Below are 22,615 nucleotides of genomic sequence, written 5' to 3' on the forward strand. Positions count from 1 at the left end.
GGAATTTCCACCATGGGGATCAATATAGTTTATCTTATCTTAAATGTAAGAATCCAGGGAACTCAGCTGAGTTGGATAGGTAATCGTAAGGTTAACGAGAGGTGAAACATCTTCATGAAAAGAGAGCAAGTCCAGTTGCCAAGAGTTGACAATGGTAATCCCAGTATCCCAGCTAAGCGGTCCATAACGAAGACCCCAGAGAGTGGCCATTATCTTTTCTGCCACAGAGCCAGGAAGCCACAGGAGGCCAAAAACAGGCCTACCCCTTGATACTGACATGTAAACCTGCCGGGCAAAAGCTACGGAGGTCGGCCAAGCCGGGACTAAAAAAAAAGCAAACGGTACTTTCATAGCACAGCACAACTAAATCAGAGAATCTTTCTCCGCAAGGGGGAGGAAAGGCGTCCGAAGAATGATGGCCTGAACCAGCTCGGGAATTGACATTGCGGGAAAATGTGCAGAATGTCTGACACTCGGGTTCTGCATGGTTGTTGCTACCAACCTAAATGGAAGGCATATGACGCTAAGAGACTTGTTACTGTGGAAACACACTCATTAAGTAGAGCTGTGGTCATGTCTCAGTAACTCCACAGGAGGTGAAACACAACATTGTATAGATCGCTGCATTATGTCAATAAGAATTTTGGTCATAAATGCTTTCTCTTCCTTAATTAAAGCACTTTTGATGATTCCTGTACCCGCAGACGTACGACATCACCGAAGTTCCTCAGAGCAGACTGTGTCACTGTCAATTCAGATCGAGTTTTTAGTTGTGGTTTGATGGTCTAGATTATAATTAGGGCCCATATCCTTGAAGACCAGTTTAGCCTGACTAGCTAGGGGTCAACTTCATCCTCCACCTTCAAATAAAAACTAGGTCGTCTATAATATTGACCTTAATGGAGGCTGAAGAGAAAGCTCCAATTTCTTAAAAAGACCCAAATGAGGTTTTTCAGAATGAAAAGTTTGGAGAACTAAGTTCTAAGAACCCAAATTCCATTCAAGGAACCAGCCTCCTTCAGTGAAATCATTTAGTAGAAAGATCCTGCCTAAGAATAGGAGCTAAAATACTTCTAGGAAGTGACGTCAGTGGTCCTGAGTTTCTACTGTGTCTAAATGTGTGAAAAAACTGCCTAAAAAGGTTCTAGGCAATGTCAAAAAGGTCCATGAGTGCAAAAGGGGCTCCACGTCGGCCTTTCCCGTAGCTGTGACGAAGATATAGAAAACGTGTCATGCTAAAAAGAACAAGTAATAAGCCGGAATTTGCCAAATGACGAACAACAACGTCCTCAGCAACAGAATGATGTCAACATAATTTGTTTCGGAGGCCCCCTCGAATCTTTTTTGTTGGTGTCCAGCTACTTTCAAAAACAATGTAAATGCTCAGTGCAGCACGTAAACATATCCCACAACTTCATCCATCTCTTTCATCGAGCGGCCGCTACAGAGATAGGGGAGGCTGCGTCAATCTGTCTTTGTGGCAGATGACGCCAGTGTTGCTCTGATGGTAGTTTTTCTGCAATTTCCACAACTTCACTACAACGTGAGTGCTTCAACGTTTAATTTCAAAGTTGGCAAGAAACTAACTTTTTTGCAGAGGAGGAAGTATTTTCAGACCAGTACAACAACAACAACAAAAAAAAACACAAATCTGACAGCAAGTCAAAAGCCCTGGACAATTTGCACACTTTGGGAGTCTTAATGTTCATTCGCTCATTCATTTTCTGCAGCTTTATCTGGGGGCGGTTACCAGGGTCCCTCCCCACAGCCACTTCTTCCAGCTCTTCCAGGGGGATCCAAGGCGTGTCTTGGGTCTCCTCTAGGGCCTTATCCCTGTGGAATGTGCCCGTAACACCTCACCAGGTAGGCTTCCAGGTGGTACCCTACTCTTAGCCCCTCCCATATGGTTAAAGCTATCCAACAAGACCTCGAGACAGTTAAACCCCTACATTTGGGGCAGGATCCCAGCCCCCTACCCGGAGAGGGCACTTTGACTGACTAAGGACCACCAAATCCCTGGAAATTACAGGTGGTGGGGGAACAAGTGAGAGGTCAGCAACCTTTCCATGTTGTTGACTCACTGTCATGAAAACATGTTGATGATGACAGCGGAACACTTTGATTCTGAGACACATCTGCGTGGTATTTCGGCGATGGTCGTGTCTAAGTGCAACTCAATCAAGGAGTAGCTAAATCATCAGTCTGAGACAGACGCATCGGTGAATGAATGAATTAACAAATCAATGAATCCATCCATCCATCCATCCATCCATCCATCCATCCATCCATCCATCCATCCATCCATCCATCCGTCAACCACCCAACCAACTAACCAAGCAACAAAGGAACCAAGCAACCGACCAACCAACCAACCGACCAACCAACCGACCGACCAACCAACCAACCAACCAATCAACCAATCAACCAAGCAATCAACCAACCAATCAACAAATCAACCAACCAACCAACCGGCCAACCAATTAATTCAAACTGTGACACCATCTGGTTGTAAAAAGTATTTCGTTCTCCCAAGTACAAAAAGCTTCAAAGCGTGTGATCGTATAGGGACCCCAAAGGAAATCTGAAATGGAAGAGGGTTTTAAAGTGACCATAAAGTCCCAAAAATCCCCCAAAATTCCCACTACCCAGCAAGAAAATGAAAGGGAGAATTTAGGAGATAGGAGTTAGATGACTTTGTAAGACGCTGTCGAGGTCTCCTACAAAAAAAAAAATCAGTCACAAGTAAATTTGAATCAAGAAAGTGATGGAGATGTGCGCTACATGGCAGGGAGTTGGCAAAAAAATGGCAGGGCAGCTGGAAGAAATTAGTGATAACACTAGAAGTAGCGTGAAAATAAAACAAGAAATTCTGTAAAATGAACAAGGGATTAATTCATTCAGATATTGAGGATGAGATGAGGAACATCTATCCTCGGTATATTCATAAATGTGCAGCTACAGTGATGAAATTGTAGTTTTAGAGAAAATTACATAAACAGTCTACATTAGTGATAATCCTTTTCAATTAACAAGGTGAAATTGATAATAGTACAATTGATATTTCCTCTCCTTTCAGATTGAGAATTGGATGTTCATCTGTCACAAGTGTAACTTAAAAAGGCAATGTATCAAAATTATAGGCTGATTTGAGTCTGAAAAAAACAATTATCGCATTTTATCGACTTTGAGCAGTGACAAAGTAAGTTTGTGATGTCACTGTTTTTCTATCCGGAAAATAAAATCCGCTGGACTGAGTTGCATTCATGATCCGTCAGGCTGACTGTGCTATTTATCAGGATTTTATTTTCTATTTTAATATTATGCCTGTCGACTTCAATTTTAATCTGATTTGGGAAAAAAAAGAAGCTCTCACTTCATTGATTCATTTTATTTCATTTCTCTGCAAACTCAGTTGTTTTGAACCTTCCGTACTGCATATGATGCAGTTCTACTGCAATGCGGAACTGGAGTACCTCGATATCTAGGGAAATTAAAGTATGAACATATATATCTATATCTATCTATATTTGTGGAGTTGGAAAAAAAATATATACATATATATGTATATATATGTGAATTTTTTTTCAACTCCATCTATCAAGGGGAGTGTCAGAAAATTGAATATACATATATATTGTTAAACAATGAATAGGGGCTGGCGTCAATCTCAGCGGACATTGGACGAGAGGCGGGGTTTAACCTCGACAGGTCCACTGTCAATCACACCATCAGCTGTCAATCAACATGGCCACCACGGTAGCCACCCAACCGCTCGCTCACTCATTCACGGGTGACGGGATCGATCCACGTACCTCGTATATGTCCATGTCCTCTGGGTTCTCCCATTTTCCCCGAGCTGCGGGGGCGACGGGGACGACCACAATGTAGTACCACCTGCATGGGATGCACAACTGCGTTACACAAAGCATGGATACAAAGACAAACATCGCAAAGAAACAAAACAAAACCAATAGCTTGTAAGTGAATTGTTATTGCAGCTGTTGTGGTTACAGGTTGTAATCTCTGTGGTGTTACCCTTCGGCAGATGAATGTATTGTTTAGCGTTGGGGTCTCCTGTGGAAGATAATCACCCAAGAGGTCACCTACCAGATGAGAAGATAATACGCCTGCGTTGTAAAGGCATTGGAGACTGTTGGTAAACTATTGATTTTTACAGATAGAGGACCCCACTCGATTGACCGCTTTAAGGTCTTTAACCTAGCTTGTATATTATTTACATGCAGTGCGGGTCGGTTAAGTCGCTCCCACTTTCCAAACAGTCCAATATGGCGACTCGATCAACTGCCGTTTCCTAGAAACACCTCAGGTACTGCGCTCCAAAAATATTTTTCCGGGATTTGACATCAAAAGGTGTATTGACTGACAACGATTATGAAAATAGCTAACGGGAAAAAAGTCCCTCTGCAGGCAGATGTATTTGTGTAAAGAACACCCAAACAAAAAATTTATTAAGATACTAAAATGACTACAAAAACACTTTGGACCCGAAATGGCTTCGAACAATACTTTACTTGCTGCGACTTGCAAAAACAGGAATAGGGTCCCAATCAGAGCCGTGAGATGTTAAAATAGAGGCGGTAAAACATGACGGACTTCGGAATAAATAATTAAAAAGTGTGGAAGAAAAAGTATAATCAAATAGAGTCTAGATAGGGGAAAAAGTCAGGTGTTTCAATTTTTCACTAAACAATGGCAACAAGTCTGGTGATTCATCTTTTTGTTAAACAATTAGGTCTTGATTTTTTTCTATTTTTTAAACATTTTTAATAGGTTTACTTTATTCTCTATTTTTTAACTCTGGAAATAGCCTGGTGTCTCCAAAGTCTGGTGTTTTATTTTTTCTTTAAATAATGTTGTAAAATGTTCATTTTCACAATTCTTTTCACACGGGAAAAGTTTGGTGTTTTCTATATCCTCTAAACCCCATTATAAAGTCTTGTGTTTTTTTTTTTTTAATTTTGAAGTACTAGTGATAAGTCTGGAATTTCTTCTGTTTTCAAACACTCGTGAAAAGTTGGCCTTTTAGCTATTCTTTTAACACTAGGAATAGCCTGGTGGTGTCTGTATTTTAAATAATGATGCCAAGTCTGATCTTTTACATATTTTGTGAAGAATCTTGTAAAGTTTTCTTTTTTTCTCTATTCTTTTAATACTAAAAATAGTCTGATGGTTTTACACATTCCATAAATGCTGTTATAAAGTCTGGTGAATTTCTATTTTCTATGTTTTCTGTTTTTTTAAGCCAGATGAAAAGATTACTTTATTTCCCTTTTTTAAAAAAAAAAAAAAAAATTCTTTCTATTTGCGAATGGTCTCTTTTTTTGTCTATTCTTTAAACACCTTCTATTTTTTTTTTTTTTTTTAAATCAGTGTTACAAAATCTGATGTTTTGTGAAAACAAGGCTATAAATCCCGGCATATTATGGGAGTGAAGTAGCTTTGAAAAAACAAATAATAAGGTGAAGCCTCGACGGGGTTACACAGAAACAGGAAAAAATACAATTGAGGTATTTCATCTGAACGCAGTATTGCAATTTTGCCATTTGCCTGAAACCTTTTCTTCTCCACCAAATGACCAAGGTAGTAGCTATATTATTTCAAGTATACATAATCCACTTCAAATAAACACATGATTGCTGACTGTATTTCCCACGAAGCTTTCTCTTTATTCCATATCGTCCTCCACAAGCGTCTGATAACAAAAACGCTCAATTTGTGGAAAAAAAAACAACTTGGGTTTGCAAAAATTAGTCACCATATTAAGAGCATGAGCACGGCAAAGTCCCAGAAAGGGGCGAAATATTTGTTTACTGTGAAATCTCCAGGTGATAGTCTGGCCCCCACTGCAGTGAGTACGACTGTTGAAAAAAAGATTCTGCTCCATCTAGCAAAATAATACTGGAAACAGAAAATACACAGATATATACATATAAATGGCCCGGTCTGCTAGTGTGTGTGTGTGTGTGTGTGTGTATACATATATATGTGAGGAATATCAGTTGCCAATGTATGTTTGTTATTGAATAGCGACTGCTCTGAAATTGTAGATATACGCATTTTGGTGTATATCAAGTATGTGTGTGGGTTTGTGCACGTACAATATATAAGTATACTAACATCAGTGTCTTTGCAGGGTTGTGATCCAATGATTACTGGCTTGATATTGATGTGAAAATATGTGCATTTATGAGCATGTGCATGTGTGTGTGCATGCGCACATTCTTGTTTGTGTGTTTATGTGCATGTAGATTTGTGTTTGGATGGGTGTGATTGTTTTTGCGACAGGTCTAATAGTGTGGGGAAAAAGGCGCATTATAGGTTTGTGTTGTGCATGCGTGCATGAATGGGATTGAATCCAGTAGCATCATCATAAGAAAAAGGAACCAAATGGATTTTAACGCAAAGTAAAATATATTTTTCTACAATCTGTGTGCATCAGGTGGGGATTCGACTCACCTGACAGGGGCTCCGGCAGGAACCCGGGGTAGACTGACCGTCACCCTGCCCCCCTCCTCCACATCCAGTGGGTACTGGGCGGGTTTGGCCCTCAGCAGGTCCGGGGCCGTTCGGATGGAGACCTGCTGCTGGAGGCCGCCGGCGCTGTTCCCGCGGCTCATCAGGACGAAGGAGTAGTCTGTGTCGGGCTGCAGCTGCGTGATCAGCTTCCTCTTCAGGTCGCCCTGCACCTCCACGCTCTGCTGGTTGTAGAGGATCTGAAGCGAGAACACACACATCCAGTCAGAAGCTGGTCAGATTCTACCAATCATAAACCTTAAAGAAAAAACTTCAAACTTCGGGTTGAATGAAGCTTTCATAATTAAGCTTTCATAATTTAACGATATATATGTATATATATATATATATATATATATATACATATATATATAAAATATTATTTACGAACTGCTATTGCTCCTTATTAGTGAAATTATGAAATCAATGTAGTTTTCTGTTTGTGTGTGTGTGTGTGTTTGTACTGAGGGTCTACTGAGACTTTAAGGGGCTGAGACCGAGTCTGGACGAGTCAAACACACATACACACACACACACACACACACACACACACACACACTCAAAAGGTTGCCTCTTTGCTGAAGACATTGCAAGCCACGCTCATCGGCTTGAAATGAATGAATCGCTTTATGTGGAGCCTGAAGAGCTTAACCAGTGTTTTTTTTTTTTGTTAAACAAAAAAAAGTGCATATATACCTATATATAAAACACACAAAATATATATATACAGTATATATATAGTTTATATATAGAAAAAAAGTGGGGTAGGAGAATACAGATGAGGGTTAGATGGGGCAGATGATTGGCTGTGGTGACCCCTGAAGAAAAAGAAGAGGATAAAGCCAAAAAGTAGCAAAAGTGGTCTAAGTTGACTGCAGGAAAAAAAAAAAATAACGGTCTTGAGTACTAGGACACCGGGCTGTGCCACCAATATAACGATATAAAAATATGCATATAATTTTAAAGAAAGGCAGAATGGAGCGCTTCCCCTCATATCAATCTAGGGATTAAAGAAGGAAAAAAGCATCAAACTCAATTTGCAAGATTGAATTTCTGCATGCAATAAACGGAAGGGTCAGATTTGGGATTTCGTGTTCGTGAAGACGCATCTAGACGATTCTTACATGTATTATTTATTAAATCTGTCCAGTCGGGGGGATTGAGGGTAAATCTGACTGGGATAAGATAATCGTGTATCTGTCTTTGGGGATAGAGTAAGATGCAGATTTGAGGAGTTTGGTGACAATAAATCTCAAGGTAGAGGCCAAAATCTTGGGAAGAGTCTCATTTCACTTTTAAAAACATAAAGAAGAAAAAGCTTTCACACACGAAACAACGGCTCCTCTATTGCAATGACAAACCCAAGTCTTGTTTAATATGATACATGGCTTGTAATTACTCTGCTACACATTTATTGTATTTTATTTTATTTTATTTTATTTTATTTTCCAGACACTATGTAATGCTGAGAATACACACACACACACACACACACACACACACACACACACACACACACGTATACACGTAAACTTACATAAACCCCCAGAATATTTATATATATGATGAATGAATAAACAAATAGACAAATAAATATGTTTATAACAAATAAAATAACATTGCAGCATCGGACATCAGTATAGACAATAAATAACTCAAATAAATGGATAAATAAGTACATAATAAAATAAAATAAAACAAGCTAAAATGATATAAAATTTATTAAACTGAAATTATGGGGACACTGTTTGTACTTAATTTAAACATTAAATAAATATAATTAAACACCTTTTGCAACACCTGGCATTCAAACTAGCAGTTTTTCCAAACATGTCCACATAGCACTTCAAATGAGGAGACTATTTTTTTTTAGTATTTTATTTTGAGAAATCTTGATTTTTTTTTTTTTTTTGTTGACTCATTCTGCATTAAAAAGAAAGGCCTTGGATGTTTATGAGACAAGGTGGTCGACTTATTTAGTTGGTCCATCCCGGACCGAAGAACCAACCCCCCCCTCACCCCACATCCATCTCACCCCACCTCCCCAAACCCCATAACAAACAGAGTCGGTCATAAAGTACAGTTACGGGCATAATTTAATGCGGGAGCGATTGATTTTCACAGTGATGTATGGAGCTGCAGTTCTATCCAGGATGCCAAAATAACAAAAAGTGTCCTGGAGTTTGTGAAATATGAGGAGGGTGGAGGGCTGATGCAGCAGGGTGGAGGTTGAGGTCTTCACCTCCCGTAACCTTTTTGCATCCCGGGTACAATTGAGTTATTATAATTATTAGGTGTATTATATTGTTCATTGACTGATTAGCTGAGTGATCTGGCCCAGGGCTATCAAAGAGTCAAATACCGTGGTGGGCGCGTGAAAATCCCAGTAGCTGCATTTGCCATCCTTTCCTCTCATTGGTACAATCCTGCTACTGTCTGCTACATACTGGCATTTTTGCCCTTTTAGCCATGTTTGTTTCATGGGTAATTGCTCATAAATGGGCCTTTGGCAGTATAAAGATATAAAACATTTTTATTTATACATATAAATAAAAATTTTAGCTTTGGTTATATAGTCACTTATCCATTGTGACAGAAACATTGGTCACACATGAATAAACTAAGTTGATTTGAAGCTAAAAGCTAAAAGGAAGCAATTAAAAACAGAATATTTTGAAAATAATTCAGAACCACAGTGGCAATGATTATATTTAATTTAATTTAATTTAATTTAATTTAATTTAATTTAATTTATATTTTAAACATCAGTAGTTGCTTGATCTGTTAGTGATATAAATAACTTTTGTGTTTGTAAATTACATGGTATCTTTTTGAATTTGAAGGAAGGCAGGAACAAATAAATACATCAATAAGGAAATTAAATAATTTATTGAATAAACATATATATAAATAACATATATATTTTCATATTTACATTTACTTTATAGATATATAATCCATTAAGAAACAGGACAGAAAAATGGAACTTACATTTTTTTTTGTTTATTTTTATGTAGCAACTTGTAATACTGACCCTAAAACTATATTGTTTTTTGTTTGTTTTTAAAAACATTTTTTATGGGTTTTCAGTCCGGAAACACAAAATAATAGTTCTTTGCATTAGCTTACCTTGAGAGGCACTTGGGATTTATAGGTTTCTGGCACATCCCATGTCAGCAGGACAGAGGTTTTCATCACTGCCTTGACGCCAAAGTTCTTGGTGAACACTGAGGGAAGGTCTGGATGATTATCAGGTGGTTAATTTAACTTTGGATGTGACGCAAGCGAAAGTGAGAGAACAAAATTCATAGGAAAATGCTGAATACAAAATTTCAGGGCAAAAGAAAAGCTCTTAATAACTGTACTTGATATGAAATGATACAGAGGTAAATAAAACATTTCCTACATGAAAAGATTAAGTAGTAAGAGGAAGTTAGTTTGCATCAAGCGTAACATGTCATAACAACAATCTTAAATGATAATAATAATGATCACCTTACCTTAACTTACCTTTACCTTAAATTGCTTAACCCTGATCCTATCTTATCTTATCTTAGGATAGGAGAGAACTTTCTTGATCACTTGGGAGACTCCCTTAAAAATGACCTTCTGGTACCTCAACTTATCCCTAAATTACCTTGTTACACTTATCTTATATTATCTTATCTTATCTTATCTTATCTTATCTTATCTTATCTTATCTTATCTTATCTTATCTTATCTTATCTTTTTGTCTTTATGTTTTTATCAAGAATATCATTATAGGTTTAATCCTAAGGTTTACCTATTGTTTACATTTACCTAATGTTTTCATTTTAGACCAAGGCTGGATGTGAGATGAAGCGGCTGTGGTTCCTCTCGGTTCTGCAGGACATTTGAAACCCCTTTAAGGTCAGAGAACCTTCACACGTTTGTTGTACACTGACAATCTGTCGGCAGTTTATTAACCCAGATGTTTGATTCATTCGGTTCCTGGCACAGTGCGAAATTAAGAGTATAATCATGAGAGGTTTTGTCACATTTTTGAGGGAAGTACATGTGAAGATATTTTATTTTTCTAGTTACTCCAAACAATCTGATACTGTTTGAGTTCTGTGGTCAATTGGCGAACGCACAAATAACGTGGGACGTTTGAAGGTTGAAGTCTCACACGCGTTCGGTAAAGACAAAGCTGAGATCACACACTTACATGTGCACACACACACACACACACACACACACACACACACACACACACACACGAAACGTTGTCTCTTTGTTGAAGACATTGCAAGCTATGCTTATCAGCTTGAAAAGAATGAATCGCTCTTTATCTGGGGCCTTATCCAGTACTCTTTTTCATTAATGAAACAAAAAAGTGCAACCACGACTGTGATTTCACTCCTCAAACCTGTTTTCTTTTTTTGTAAAAAAAAATTATATTCTGGTACAGTTCGATTGTGATCATTTTTCACAGCGATACAACCTGTTGCTACGATAGATAAAAAATACAAAGCTATTGCATGTCATGATATTAGCTAAAAGAAAATGTTTCACTGATAATCTAATTCTCAATGAAAAGCTTGAAGACCCTTGTGGATTTAGCCACTTTCTCGGGGTTGTGGCGAGTTTTTTTTTTTTTTTTTGTATTTCTCCTATTTTAACCAGCCAAACCCGCTAAGCAGCTAGCTTTAGCATCAGTGTCATTATGGTCAGAGATTTATGTTTTCGCATCAGAATGGGGCAAAACAGCTTCATACGTTCTAATGACTATTGCGACTCAAGCTAACTGAAAGTGAAAAGCGCCTCACCTGGCATGGAGGTGGACATGGTCCGGCTTTGGATGCTGGGGCTGACGGGGCCACCCCCCTTACTGGTGAACGCCTGTACCCGGATGTCATAGGTGGTGTCGGGCTGCAGGCCCTGGATGGTCATCTGCGTTTCCGCGGTGCTGTTGGTGTTGTTGCTCTGGCTGTTGATGTCCCGGTAGACCAAAAGGTACTTGACAATTTTGCCGTTCCTCTCGGCCAGAGGAGGGGGGTCCCAGGCCAGATTAGTGGAGGTGGCGGTGAGACCGACCACACTCAGATTCAGAGGGTAGCTGGTGGGGACGTCCTCAGGCGTGCTGATCTCCTTCACGCACTCCTCGCCGTTGCCGGCGCGATTTTTGGCGCAGAGTTTGATGATGTAGGTGGCTCCCTTGTGGAGGCCGGTGACGGTGAAATGATCATCCGTCTTCCTGAAGTCCTTGATGGTAAACGCCTGCTCCTCTGCCCTCTTGTACTTCAGCTGGTATCCGACATGCTCCCCGACCATTTCCTTCGGGGGCTGCCACTGAATGAGGGCGGTGTTGCCACTGGTAGTGCTAATCATCATGGTGGGCCTGCCAGGTACTGGAAAACAGAAAGTACACTTGACAATCCACAGGATTTTGGAAGTACTCCAGCACTTAATTTCACATCTTATTCGTAATTGGTATTTGTGTGATACTGTTTGCACCTAATTAATTACCTGCACCTGCCTATCAGCTAAAAGACCCGGGATCACATTCATGCACACAGATATTACCGAGAAATATGGCATTTTGCTCTATTGTGTCATCGATATTAATTTACTTTTTGAGGATGCTATCTATCAAAAATACACCTGGCTTTCCTTGGCTGACCTCAGACAGCTTCGCAGTCATGCTAGCAGGTTAAAAAAAAAAAAAAAAAAAGAATCGAGATGCTCTAGCTGCTCATATGCTGAGCTAATATCAACTCCAACAGTACAAACAAAGCACACAGCCCTTTAGAGATTAGAATAATAGCTAGTTTACCGGCTACGACTGTACAATGCAGCCTCAGGGCGGCACGGGCCAGTGTGCCCCTAAGCCAGTTTCAAGGGGGCACTGGCCAGTGTCTCTCAGAGCCAGACTCAAGCCCTGATAAATGCAGAGGGCTGGAAGGGCATGCGACTAAAACTTTTTCTAAAACCAAACATGCAAATAAAACATAATAATGTCATACTGGATCGGTTGAAGCCCGGGTTAACAATGACTGCCATAGGTACAAATGACCTACAGGGTACCAGTAGAAATCGGGCAACTCTGTGTCTAAGAAGGAGAGGAGGAAGGCATGTTCGGAAGCAGAGAAGGTGGATAGACTTTGTTTCCAGGAGGCCAGGTGGAAAGGTACTAAGGCTAGAAGCTTGGGAGCAGGTTTTAAGTTGTACTGTCACGGTACTGACAATAAGAGAAATGGAGTAGGAGTTTTCTTGAAGGAGGAGTTTGTTAGGAATGTTCTGAAGGTGAAAAGAATGTCAGATAGACTTACGAGTCTGAAACTGGAAATTGAAGGTGTGATGCTCAATGATGTTAGTGGCTATGCCCTGCAAGTGGAATGTGAGTTAGAGGAGATGGAGAAGTTCTGGAATGAGCTAGATGAAGCGATGCAGAATATCTCCAGAGATGAGAGAGTGATCATTGGGGACTTCAATGGACATGGACACACGCAAGAGAGGGGATGAAGAAGTGATGGGCAGATTTGCATACAGGATAGGAATGCAGAGGGACAGATGGTGGTAGACTTTGCAAAAAGGATGGAAAGGACTGTAGTGAGCATTTTTTTCCCAGAAAAGAGAGGATCATGGGGTAACTTATAAGGTAGGAGCATGCAGGTACACTACATTTGATAGAGACAAGGTAACCCAAAAGAGATCGGTGACTGCGAAGTAGTTGTAGGTGAGAGTGTAGCCAGACAGCATAGAATGACAAAGACGGAGCAGAGGACAAAGTGGTGGAAGCTGAAAAGGGATGAGTGTTTTATGGATTTCAGGGAGGATTTGAAAAAGGGGGTCGAGGATGACTGGACAACTACAGTTAATGTTATCAGAGAGACAGGTAGGAGAGTACTTGGTGTACCATCTGGGAGGAGAGCACACAAGGAGACTTGGTGGTGGAATGAGGAACTGCAGGAGTATATTCAGGACCGTCTCAGAAAATTAGAATATTGTGATGAAGTTCTTTATCTTCCGGAATTCAATTAAAAAGACAAAAATTACTTTTTCATGACATTCTAATATTTTGAGATAGGATTTTTGTGTTTTCTTAAGATGCAAGCCATTATCAGCAATATTAAAATTATAAAAGGCTTGCAATATTTCAGTTGATTTATAATGAATCCTGAATGTATGACATTTTTGCTTTTGTTATTGCATTACAGAAGATATAGAACTTTATACAATATTCTAATTTTCTGAGATAGTCCTGTACATAGAAAGCAGTTCGCAAAGAAGAAGTAGGATACTGAGGGGACTGAAGAGAACAGACAGCGGTACACGGAGATACAGTGTAAGGTAAAGATAGAGGTAGCTAAGGCAAAACAAAGGGTGTACGATAACTTGTATGCTCGGTTGGACAGTAAGGAGGGAGAGAATGATCTATACAGGTTGGCGCAACAGAGAGATAGAGATGAAAAGGATGTACTGCAGGTCTGGGTGATTAAGGATTGAGAGGGAAATGTATTGAAAGATGCTAGAAGAGTGATGGGAGGATGGTTAGAAAACTTTGAAGAGCTGATGAATGAGGACAATCAAAGAGAGGCAAGGGTTGAAGAGGTGACTATAGGCAACAAAGTAGCAGAGATTAGTAAGTGTAAAGTGAGGAGGGCATTGAAAAGGCTGAAGAATGGAAAGGCGGCAGGTCCTATAGAGGTGTGGAAGTGTCTAAGAGAGGCAGTGGTAAAGTTTCTGACTAGATTATTCAGCAGGATCTTAGAGAGTGAGAAGATGCTTGAGCGAATGGGGACAAAGTGTGATTGTGCCCACTTTTAAGAATAAGGGGGATGTGTAGAATTGCCGCAACTAAAGAGGGATAAAGTTGATGAGCCAAAAAATGAAGTTATGGGCAAGAGTAGTGGAAACTAGACTGGGAGCAGACGTCAGGATTGTGGCTTCATGCCTAGAAAGTGTACTACAGATGCAGTATTTGCTTTGAGAATACTTTAGAGAAGTACAGAGAAGGCCAGAGGGAGCTGCATTCTGTGTTTGTAGACCTAGAAAAAGTTAAACAGGATGCCATGAGGGGAACTCTGGTATTGTATGAGGAAGTCTGGAGTGGCAGAGAAGTATGTTAGACTGGTGCAGGACATGTATGCTAGCTGCGAGACAGTGGTGAGGTGTGCTGTAGGTGTAACAGAGAAGTTCAAGGTGGAATTAGGACTTTATCAGGGATCAGCTCTGAGCCCCTTCTTGTTTGCAGTGGTGATGGACAGGCAGACAGATGAGGTTAAACAGGAATCTCCATGGACGATGATGTTTGCAGATGACATTGTGATCTGTTGTGAGAGCAGAGAGCAGATTGAAGAAAATCTAGAGAGGTGGAGGTATGCTCTGGAAAGAAGAGGAATGACGGTTTGTTGCAGCAAGGAAGAATTCGTGTGTCAATGAGAGGAACCCTGGTGGAACGGTGAGGCTACAGGGAGTGGAGAACAAGAAGTTGGAAGATTTCAGGTACTTGGGATCAACAGTCCAGATCAACAGAGAGTGTGGAAAAGAGTTGAAGAGACGGGTTCAAGCAGTTTGGAATGGGGGGAGAAAAGTGTCAGGGGTACTATGTGATAGAACACTACCGGCCAGAGTGAAAGGAAAGGTGTACAAAACAGTCGTGAGTCCAGTGACGCTGTATGGACTTGAAATAGCTACAATGACCAAAAGACAGGAGCCAGAGCTAGAGGTCGCAGAGATGAAGACATTGAGGTTCTCTTAGGGAATAACCAGGATGGATAGGATCTGGAATTAGTCCATCAGAGGGACAGCAGATGTTAGATGTTTTGGAGTCAGAAAAAGCCAGACTGAGATGGTTGGGTCACGTACGGTGGAGGGATAGTGAATATATTGGTCGATGCTGGAATTGGATCTCCCAGGCAGGAGGTCTAGAGGATGACCAAAGAGAAGATTCATGGACGTAGTGGGAAAGGATAAGAAGGTAGCTGGTGTGAGAGAAGAGGATACAGAGAATAGGGTTAGAAGGAGAAGGTTGATTCGCTGTGGCGACCCCTGAAGGGAAAAGCCGAAAGGAAAGACGGACTACGAATCTACACAAAAGATGTACGAAGATGTTAAGCACACTGAGTTTGTACTAGTAGTTGGTACATTGAGCTGTTTTTTCTGTCTAAGCTGAAGTAAAAGTCCAATGCACTTGTTTGAGGATTCATATTTAAGGTTATAAATAAATATAATAAACGTTCCAAACATCCCTGGACACGTAATTATCTCTGAAAACGGTTGTCTCTGGTGATACATACCTGCCCCCGTGGTGGCGACCACCTTGGCCTTGCTGCGGGCTCCGTCACCCTTTGTGGTGTACGCCGCCACGGTAACCGAGTAGCTGGTCTCCGCAAGCAAACCGGTAATGATGGCCTCCTGCGCGGTGAGACGACAGAGGAGGAGGAGAAGGCATGGAGGCGGCAGCGTGGGGGTGAAAGGAGACAGAGAAAAGGGCATCAACCCTCAGGTTTCAGACGTTGCTTCGGTTGATTGGACAAGATGTGAAGACACAGTTTTAGCTAACAGCATGGTCAGTATCCATCTTCGCAGAAAAAAAAGTCAAGAGCTGTGGATTTAAACATGCAGCATATGCAAATAAAATCCTTCAGTAAGTTAATTCCAGGTGATTGACGACGATGCTAGCTGAAGCATAAAACGACTTTTATTTCTCTTAAGGGGGGAACCTCCACGCGGGATTGGAAACAGCTCGCCAACATCATTTCAGATGAATCATATTCGATAAACCGGGACGTGTGTGGCGGGGATTGTGGCATATGGACAACGCTGAACTTAATCCTTGCAAAAGGCAGTGCTTATGTGTTGGGCGGGAATGGTGGATCAGAGGGTGATTTGACAGAAAATCCCATTGGCGGGCATCCAGTTTGCCGAGGACATGAAGTGGCGGTAGTGCTTGGGAGTGCGGGCTGTGACGCCGTGGGATCAAAACTCCAGCGCCGGGGTAATGTCTGATACCGGCTTCAATTTATTATTATCAGTGAAACTGCGCCTTTGGTTGAGAGCTAACAGATGGAGGGTGTGTTCTGCTGCCAAGTTGTCGAAGAAGCGCAACCCCCGTCACAGCCCCTCCACGCCTGGTACAAACCGCGGCGAGGTGGGAGGGGCATGAGAAGAACGCATACACTTGAAACTTTACTGAGAGTCATAATGCCAAAAGCCTATGTGACGTCAAGAAAATAACATAAAAAAATTAGGGTTCACTAGTAACTAAGAACAAAATTAGTTTTACACTCACTAATACATACATTTTGCAGGATTTAACCTTATCCTCATCTGTGGAGACGTCCAACCATCCACTCTTCTGTTCTTCCTTGAAGCTTTTTAGTGTTATAATATTAGCTTTTCCGGTCAGGTGTTGGGATCTATATTCAAAAAAATTTGTGGAATCGAATGCGTGGAAACTCGGCTTCGGTAACAACTGCAATGGAAACTGGTTCACTGTTAAGCAAATGGTAATTTGATGCCAGGGTTGATGTGCCAGATGTTTGACACGAAACCAACCAATCAATCATTCATTCATTCATTTATTATCTATACCGCTAATGCAGCAGTCAGGGTTGTGGCGTAGTTGGTGCTTATACAAGCTTTTGTTTGGTGGGGTCCGGAATTGATCGGTCCTCGGTTTATCACAGCGTCACATATAGAGACATACAATCATTCATTCCTTCATTCAGATGTCATATTGAGACCATCACGCTTTCACACGTCCAATGAACCCACTGCATGTTTTTGGTTTTATACACTGGGACTGTGGGATTCTGTCTGAATCGAACCAGGAACTTTCCTGATGGAAGGGGGTTGTGCAAACCAAAACCAGTCAATTAACTGTAAAAATTTAAAATAACACAAAAAACTGCTTTTCCTCACTGGTTTAAACGTTCTGACAGAAAATAAACCGGTATGTGTGTGTGTGTGTGTGTACATCTGTGTATGGGGGGGGAGGGCGCAACCTGACAGGTCACCTGTCAATCAAAGGTCATATCAGTTCACTGTCTCATTCACACCTGCAGATAATTTAGATCGGGGGTGTCAAACTCATTCTGGTCCGCAGGCCACATACCGCCTAATTCGATATAATTCAAGTAAAATTATTACTTTGATGTAACACTAAGACCAAATTTTTCCTTGTTTTAGCGTAAAGGAGGTAAACAGGTAAATTATAAAAATCTTTATATGTAATGAACTGTTCCTCTAAAAAAATACATGACTAATTAATATTAAAAACAGAAATAAAAAAGAATTGATGAAATTATACCCAAAAATGTTGAGTTAAAAGAGAAAATCTTGTCACTATGGGAAAACTTGCCACTAGACTTTATTAGAAAATTGATTGGTAGCATGTATAAGACGAGGTATCATGTTTACACGGCTAATGGTGGCTATTGTGGTTATGAAATCAATCTTTTTAATTTTGCCTGTTTTTTTTTTTTTTTTTGCTATAATTTTTGGGTTTTTTACAGAAATAAGAAAATATCGTTTTAACTGTCACAAGACATTTTTTCATCAAAAAGTCATTTTGTTTTCAAATTATGAAGCAATAGCTACATTTGGATGCAAAGCTACTCTTTCATTTTTTCCTTTTTTTTGAAACCCACTGTATAAAACCCCCAGATGCATGTGAGAAAAAAATGCACGGGCCGCACTAACACAAAAATTTGATTTCAGGCAGGGGGGCCACAAAATATTGTTCCGAGGGGCCGCAATTGGCCCTCGGGCCGGGAGTCTGAGACCCTTGATTTAGATGAAACATGTATATATTCATGCATGTATTGATGGGATGGATTTCATAAGGCCACATGAAGTCAGCGTGAGGAGCTGATTATACGCACAAATCTCGCGAACACAGGGAAAGACAAACATACACACACACACACACACACACACACACACACACACACACACGTGCGCCACTGCTGTTAGGACAAGGGCGTGCACGGTCGGCCGGCCGGCTGAGAGTCCATTAAAAGGCTCTCTTCCTCCCCGTTGCGGCCCCGCAACTCATCAGCGGAACAGCAGAGATGAAGCAGCATGCCATGAGAGGAGAAATGGAGGCGATGCCTATGTGTGTGTGTGTGTGTGTGTGTGTGTGTGTGTGTGTGTGTGCAGGGGAATGATAGTTCCAACAGAGATCCCAGCAGGTTGTGCCCCCCACCCCCTCCATCAGACAAGGCTGCGTTCGGAACGAGCGAGACCCTGCCAAAAGGCAGCCAGAGGTTCCAGAAACGACCAAAGTTCTAATTAATATTTCATGGACGGCAATTTCGTATCTGTCACAGGATGTTTAACATCTTCCTCGGTTAATCCGAGCGTGGGGCTGCGAACAGAGAGGAATTCAGCTGGGGCCTAAAGAGTTAAGATGTTTCCCTCCTCCCATGTCTCCTCTGCAGGGCAGAGAAGGTGCGAGATAAGAGAGAAGTATGACACATGTGAAGCTTCTGAAGTCCTCTAAAAGCCTCATTATTTTTAATCTAGCCGTATTCCTTTTCACTTGTTGCCAGAGACTTTCTTGCAGTTGAAAAGAAAAGAAGAAGGAGAGAAGAAAAAATCTAATTGGGCTTTCATGTGTCTTTTTCAAGTGTGTGTGTGTGTGTGTGTGCGTGTGTTCCCATGGAACCGAACAGACGAATCCATGTACGTGAAAACAAAAAAAAAAAAAAATTGGAATTAGAGTCTCCTACGAGGCTGGAATCTGCTTTAAGAGGAGCCAATCGATCAATGGTGGCGTCCTGTGTTTTCCTTACTTCAAATACTTGGCGTTTCCCGACCCCGCCCGCCTCCTTCCCCGCCACCATCGCTGCCAGGGAGGGGGAGGCGGGAGGGCTCCGCTAATGTCGGGAACGACTCCATAAAAAAATCAAATCAGCTCATTAGCGGTTACCAAACTGTGCTGATTCATTCCTGCCGAGGCCCAAACTGAGGGAGGGACACTTCAGACGGACTCCGCGATGAGCAGTGGACGCTGACTTTTATTTATAGCCTCCGTCAGTATTTTAGATGTTGCAGCTTTATTATTTTTTTTTTTGCGACATTGATATTTGAAAGGCAGCCGCGGAAGCGTGACTGATTCCCGCGACATTCCGCAACATTAAAATGAGAGATAACTTTGGGATTTCATAATGCCAGGACGGGCAGGGAAGGGGGGGTTACAATATTGTTTAACTATCGAGGGACCTTGGTTATACGACACCTTTTCATCGAGGCTCGTTTTTTGACAACTTCATTATCATGCTTCACCAATCCAGGCTCGGGAGATCATCGCTTATTTTGAGGTGTTAGCCACCATGCTAATGTCACCATCCGATGTTAGCATGGAGCAAGGCGAGTCATGTAGGCCCCCTCGGCCCAGGAGGCACGGTACCTCCCAGGAGCGTTCCCTTTGGTCCGACCCAATTAACCAATCTTTTGCCCGTTGGGTTCAAGGCCGAATAACCTGGATCACCCTTTGAGTTTCCGCTTCCGAGGCCTTGCACTTCGGCACAGCTCGTGTCAAACCGAGACTCGATTCAGGTGTTTTCCCGGGGGCTGATGAATCTCCGCTATCCTCGGGTTTGCTATCATTGCCGACCCGGGGTTTCCTACGGCCTGTCTCCCTCACTACCGACATCACCGTGGCAATGCTGACAGATGTTGGCCGGTCAAAAAAAACTCTGATCTGAATTACCTTTCCATAAATGAATATTTCTACCACCAGCCAATTAGCAGGCTCTCAAACGCAGCTAAAACAGCTAACGGAAGACATTTGACAGTCCTTCCATTATCATTGTACTTTCTGGACTGAATTTGGGCTGTTGATTTTTAAAAAAAACTGTAATTCGACCATCTTTTCCATGTCCTTGTAATTTTGTGACCTCACACTCTGTCCCATCATATCCTAGTGATCTTGGGAGTTCGCACCGCGCCATCCCCTCAGTTGCTTGGTAACTAGGCTGACACTGTTCTGGGAAAGACACGTGTGTGTGTGTGTGTGTGACTTTCAGGGAAGACGAGGACACTTGTCAAATGACACCTGTCACATTCGGACATGTCCGCCGGTACAAACCCATCCGCTTATATCCCACGAAAGTTCAGCTGAATAAATTTGCATCCCTTTAATCCGTAGTGACCTGCGGCATCGTTGGGCTTGTTCTGGAAATCGTCCCAACTCATACAAGACACGAGGCGGGTCCCGAACCCAGTATTTCCGATAGTTTGTTGCAATAAAGCATTGAAGGTATAGTACAGAAATGAAAAAAAAAAAATCTGACATTTCAGCATTAGCTTTGCGATTGTTTTGTGGAAAATTTGTTTTTTTGCGATTGTTTTGTGGAACATCCAAAAAGGTCCTATAAAACGAAAACGACCAAAAAAACAATTTTTTCTCATTTGTTTTAAGAATAGAATTAAATCCGCGGGTGAATATTGACTTAGGAGCTTCCATATTCATATTAATAACACTATCACCAACACGCACATGAAGCAACTTGTCCAGCTTCACCTAAGCGCCCCTCCCTTGCATGGTGAATTCAAATAAATATTAATTGCTTGATAGTTTTTTTTTTTTTTTTTTTTTACCCCTTTCAAACCTATAGCTTTGCATACAAGTATATTTCTGGTTCAAGATTAGCTCTGCACACAGAACAATTAGATCGAGTCATCAATCAAGCTACCATCCCATTCGCATAGGGTTGTTCTAGGTTCTTAGTAGTGGGGTTGCGTGAGCTTAAAGGGGAAAAAAAAAGGAGTAAATCATTAATGCGAATGCGAACTGTAGTGTTGCATCTCTCACGGGGCGGAAAGACGCTTTTGTCATTTCTCGCGCTGTTGCCTGAAATGGCTGAAATGGCGTTTGCAGACATTGTGCGTTTGGCAAAGAATCCTCTGCCAGTGTGATTACAGTGGGCGGATCTGACGTCCGTCGTTTTTTTTGTTTACTGCGGAGCGTTCACCGAGCTTGGCACATTGTGAAGAAACGTTTCCCTTCGCCGCTTTGCTGTGAACGTGCAACGGAGGCGTAATTTGCAACCTCTGTTTTTGGCGTCGGTGAACATGATGGAGGAACGGCTAGCACTTCTGCCATATTTCAGAGTCTCCATATTTTCCACGTTGCTGTGTAGATTTCCTCACACTTGTCATGAATGGTTCTACGTCTCTATATGTCGCCCCGTGATCAACTGGAAACCCATACAGAGTGAATCCTGCTTCTTGCCCAATGACAAAATGGGATAGGCCATCCCGATGACAGGATAAGCAGTTTAGATAATGAATGAATGAATTGTTTGGGCGTCCAACCGAAGAACTTAACAAGGAACTGAGGTATCAGCGGTGCTAAGGGGTAAAAATGTGATGTTTTTAGGGGCGACAGGAAGTGCAGCTGTCCAGGCATTCGGAAACGGATTGGGTAAATTCGAGAGCCGAAAGGTGATTTTCATTCGACGCAGCGAAAGAGCGGGGTCGAAGCAAATAAAAAGCAAGACGCACGCGCCGGAGTTCAGTGAGGATATTTATTGGCGAATAAAGCGAGAGGAGCCGGACTCAGGTCCGATCGATAAGCAATCTATTGGACGGACGGGACGCCAAAACAAACCACGGCGTCTGCTGAAACTCCACTCTTAACAAAACAACAACATGAAAGGAAGAGGCAGCAGGAGACACTCAACTAGAGGCTGAATCAATTGTTTGCTGGGCTAGCTGTGTACAGTGTGTGTGTATGTGTGTGTGTGTATGTGTGTGTGTGTGTGTGTGTGTGTGTGTGTGTGTGTGTGTGTGTGATAAAGATATTCATTCTCAGGCCTGGTGAAACACAAAATCACAAGCCCCACTTTACTGGCAAAACAAAATCAACAGTCCAGAGTGTTTACTGCTTCTATTCAGTGGAAACTGAGAATTCACACACACACATACACACACACACACACACACACACACACACACACACACACACACACACACACACACACACACACACACACACAGTTAGATATCTGGTTGCTCAAAACAAATGTTGTACCATCACAAGGTCTAAAGTCTTCTGGTGTGAATAATACGGCATGACCACACACACACACACACACACACACAC

At 41.6% G+C, this 22,615-nt stretch overlaps 1 protein-coding gene across 10 annotated transcripts in view; it reads right to left on the minus strand.

Moving 5' to 3' along the window:
• The window catches only part of ptprfa (protein tyrosine phosphatase receptor type Fa), a 316,636-nt gene that overhangs the window by 99,164 nt on the left and 194,857 nt on the right, over window positions 1-22,615 (minus strand). For 6 of the 10 annotated variants that reach the window (XM_086146258.1, XM_086146238.1, XM_086146212.1 and 3 more), the window contains 5 exons: window positions 15,798-15,915; window positions 11,325-11,906; window positions 9,664-9,773; window positions 6,478-6,734; window positions 3,813-3,894 (listed from right to left, as the gene is read on the minus strand). In XM_086146258.1, coding sequence (XP_086002384.1) covers window positions 3,813-3,894; window positions 6,478-6,734; window positions 9,664-9,773; window positions 11,325-11,906; window positions 15,798-15,915 — 1,149 coding nt within the window. The remainder of the gene's footprint in view (window positions 1-3,812; window positions 3,895-6,477; window positions 6,735-9,663; window positions 9,774-11,324; window positions 11,907-15,797; window positions 15,916-22,615) is intronic. The other 4 variants (XM_086146275.1, XM_086146249.1, XM_086146267.1 and 1 more) reach the window with 1 other exon arrangement.

This window comes from Fistularia commersonii, chromosome 1 (assembly GCF_037954325.1).
Source record: "Fistularia commersonii isolate RoL2024-O1a breed Wild chromosome 1, RoL_Fcom_v1.0, whole genome shotgun sequence".
Classification (NCBI taxonomy): domain Eukaryota; kingdom Metazoa; phylum Chordata; class Actinopteri; order Syngnathiformes; family Fistulariidae; genus Fistularia; species Fistularia commersonii.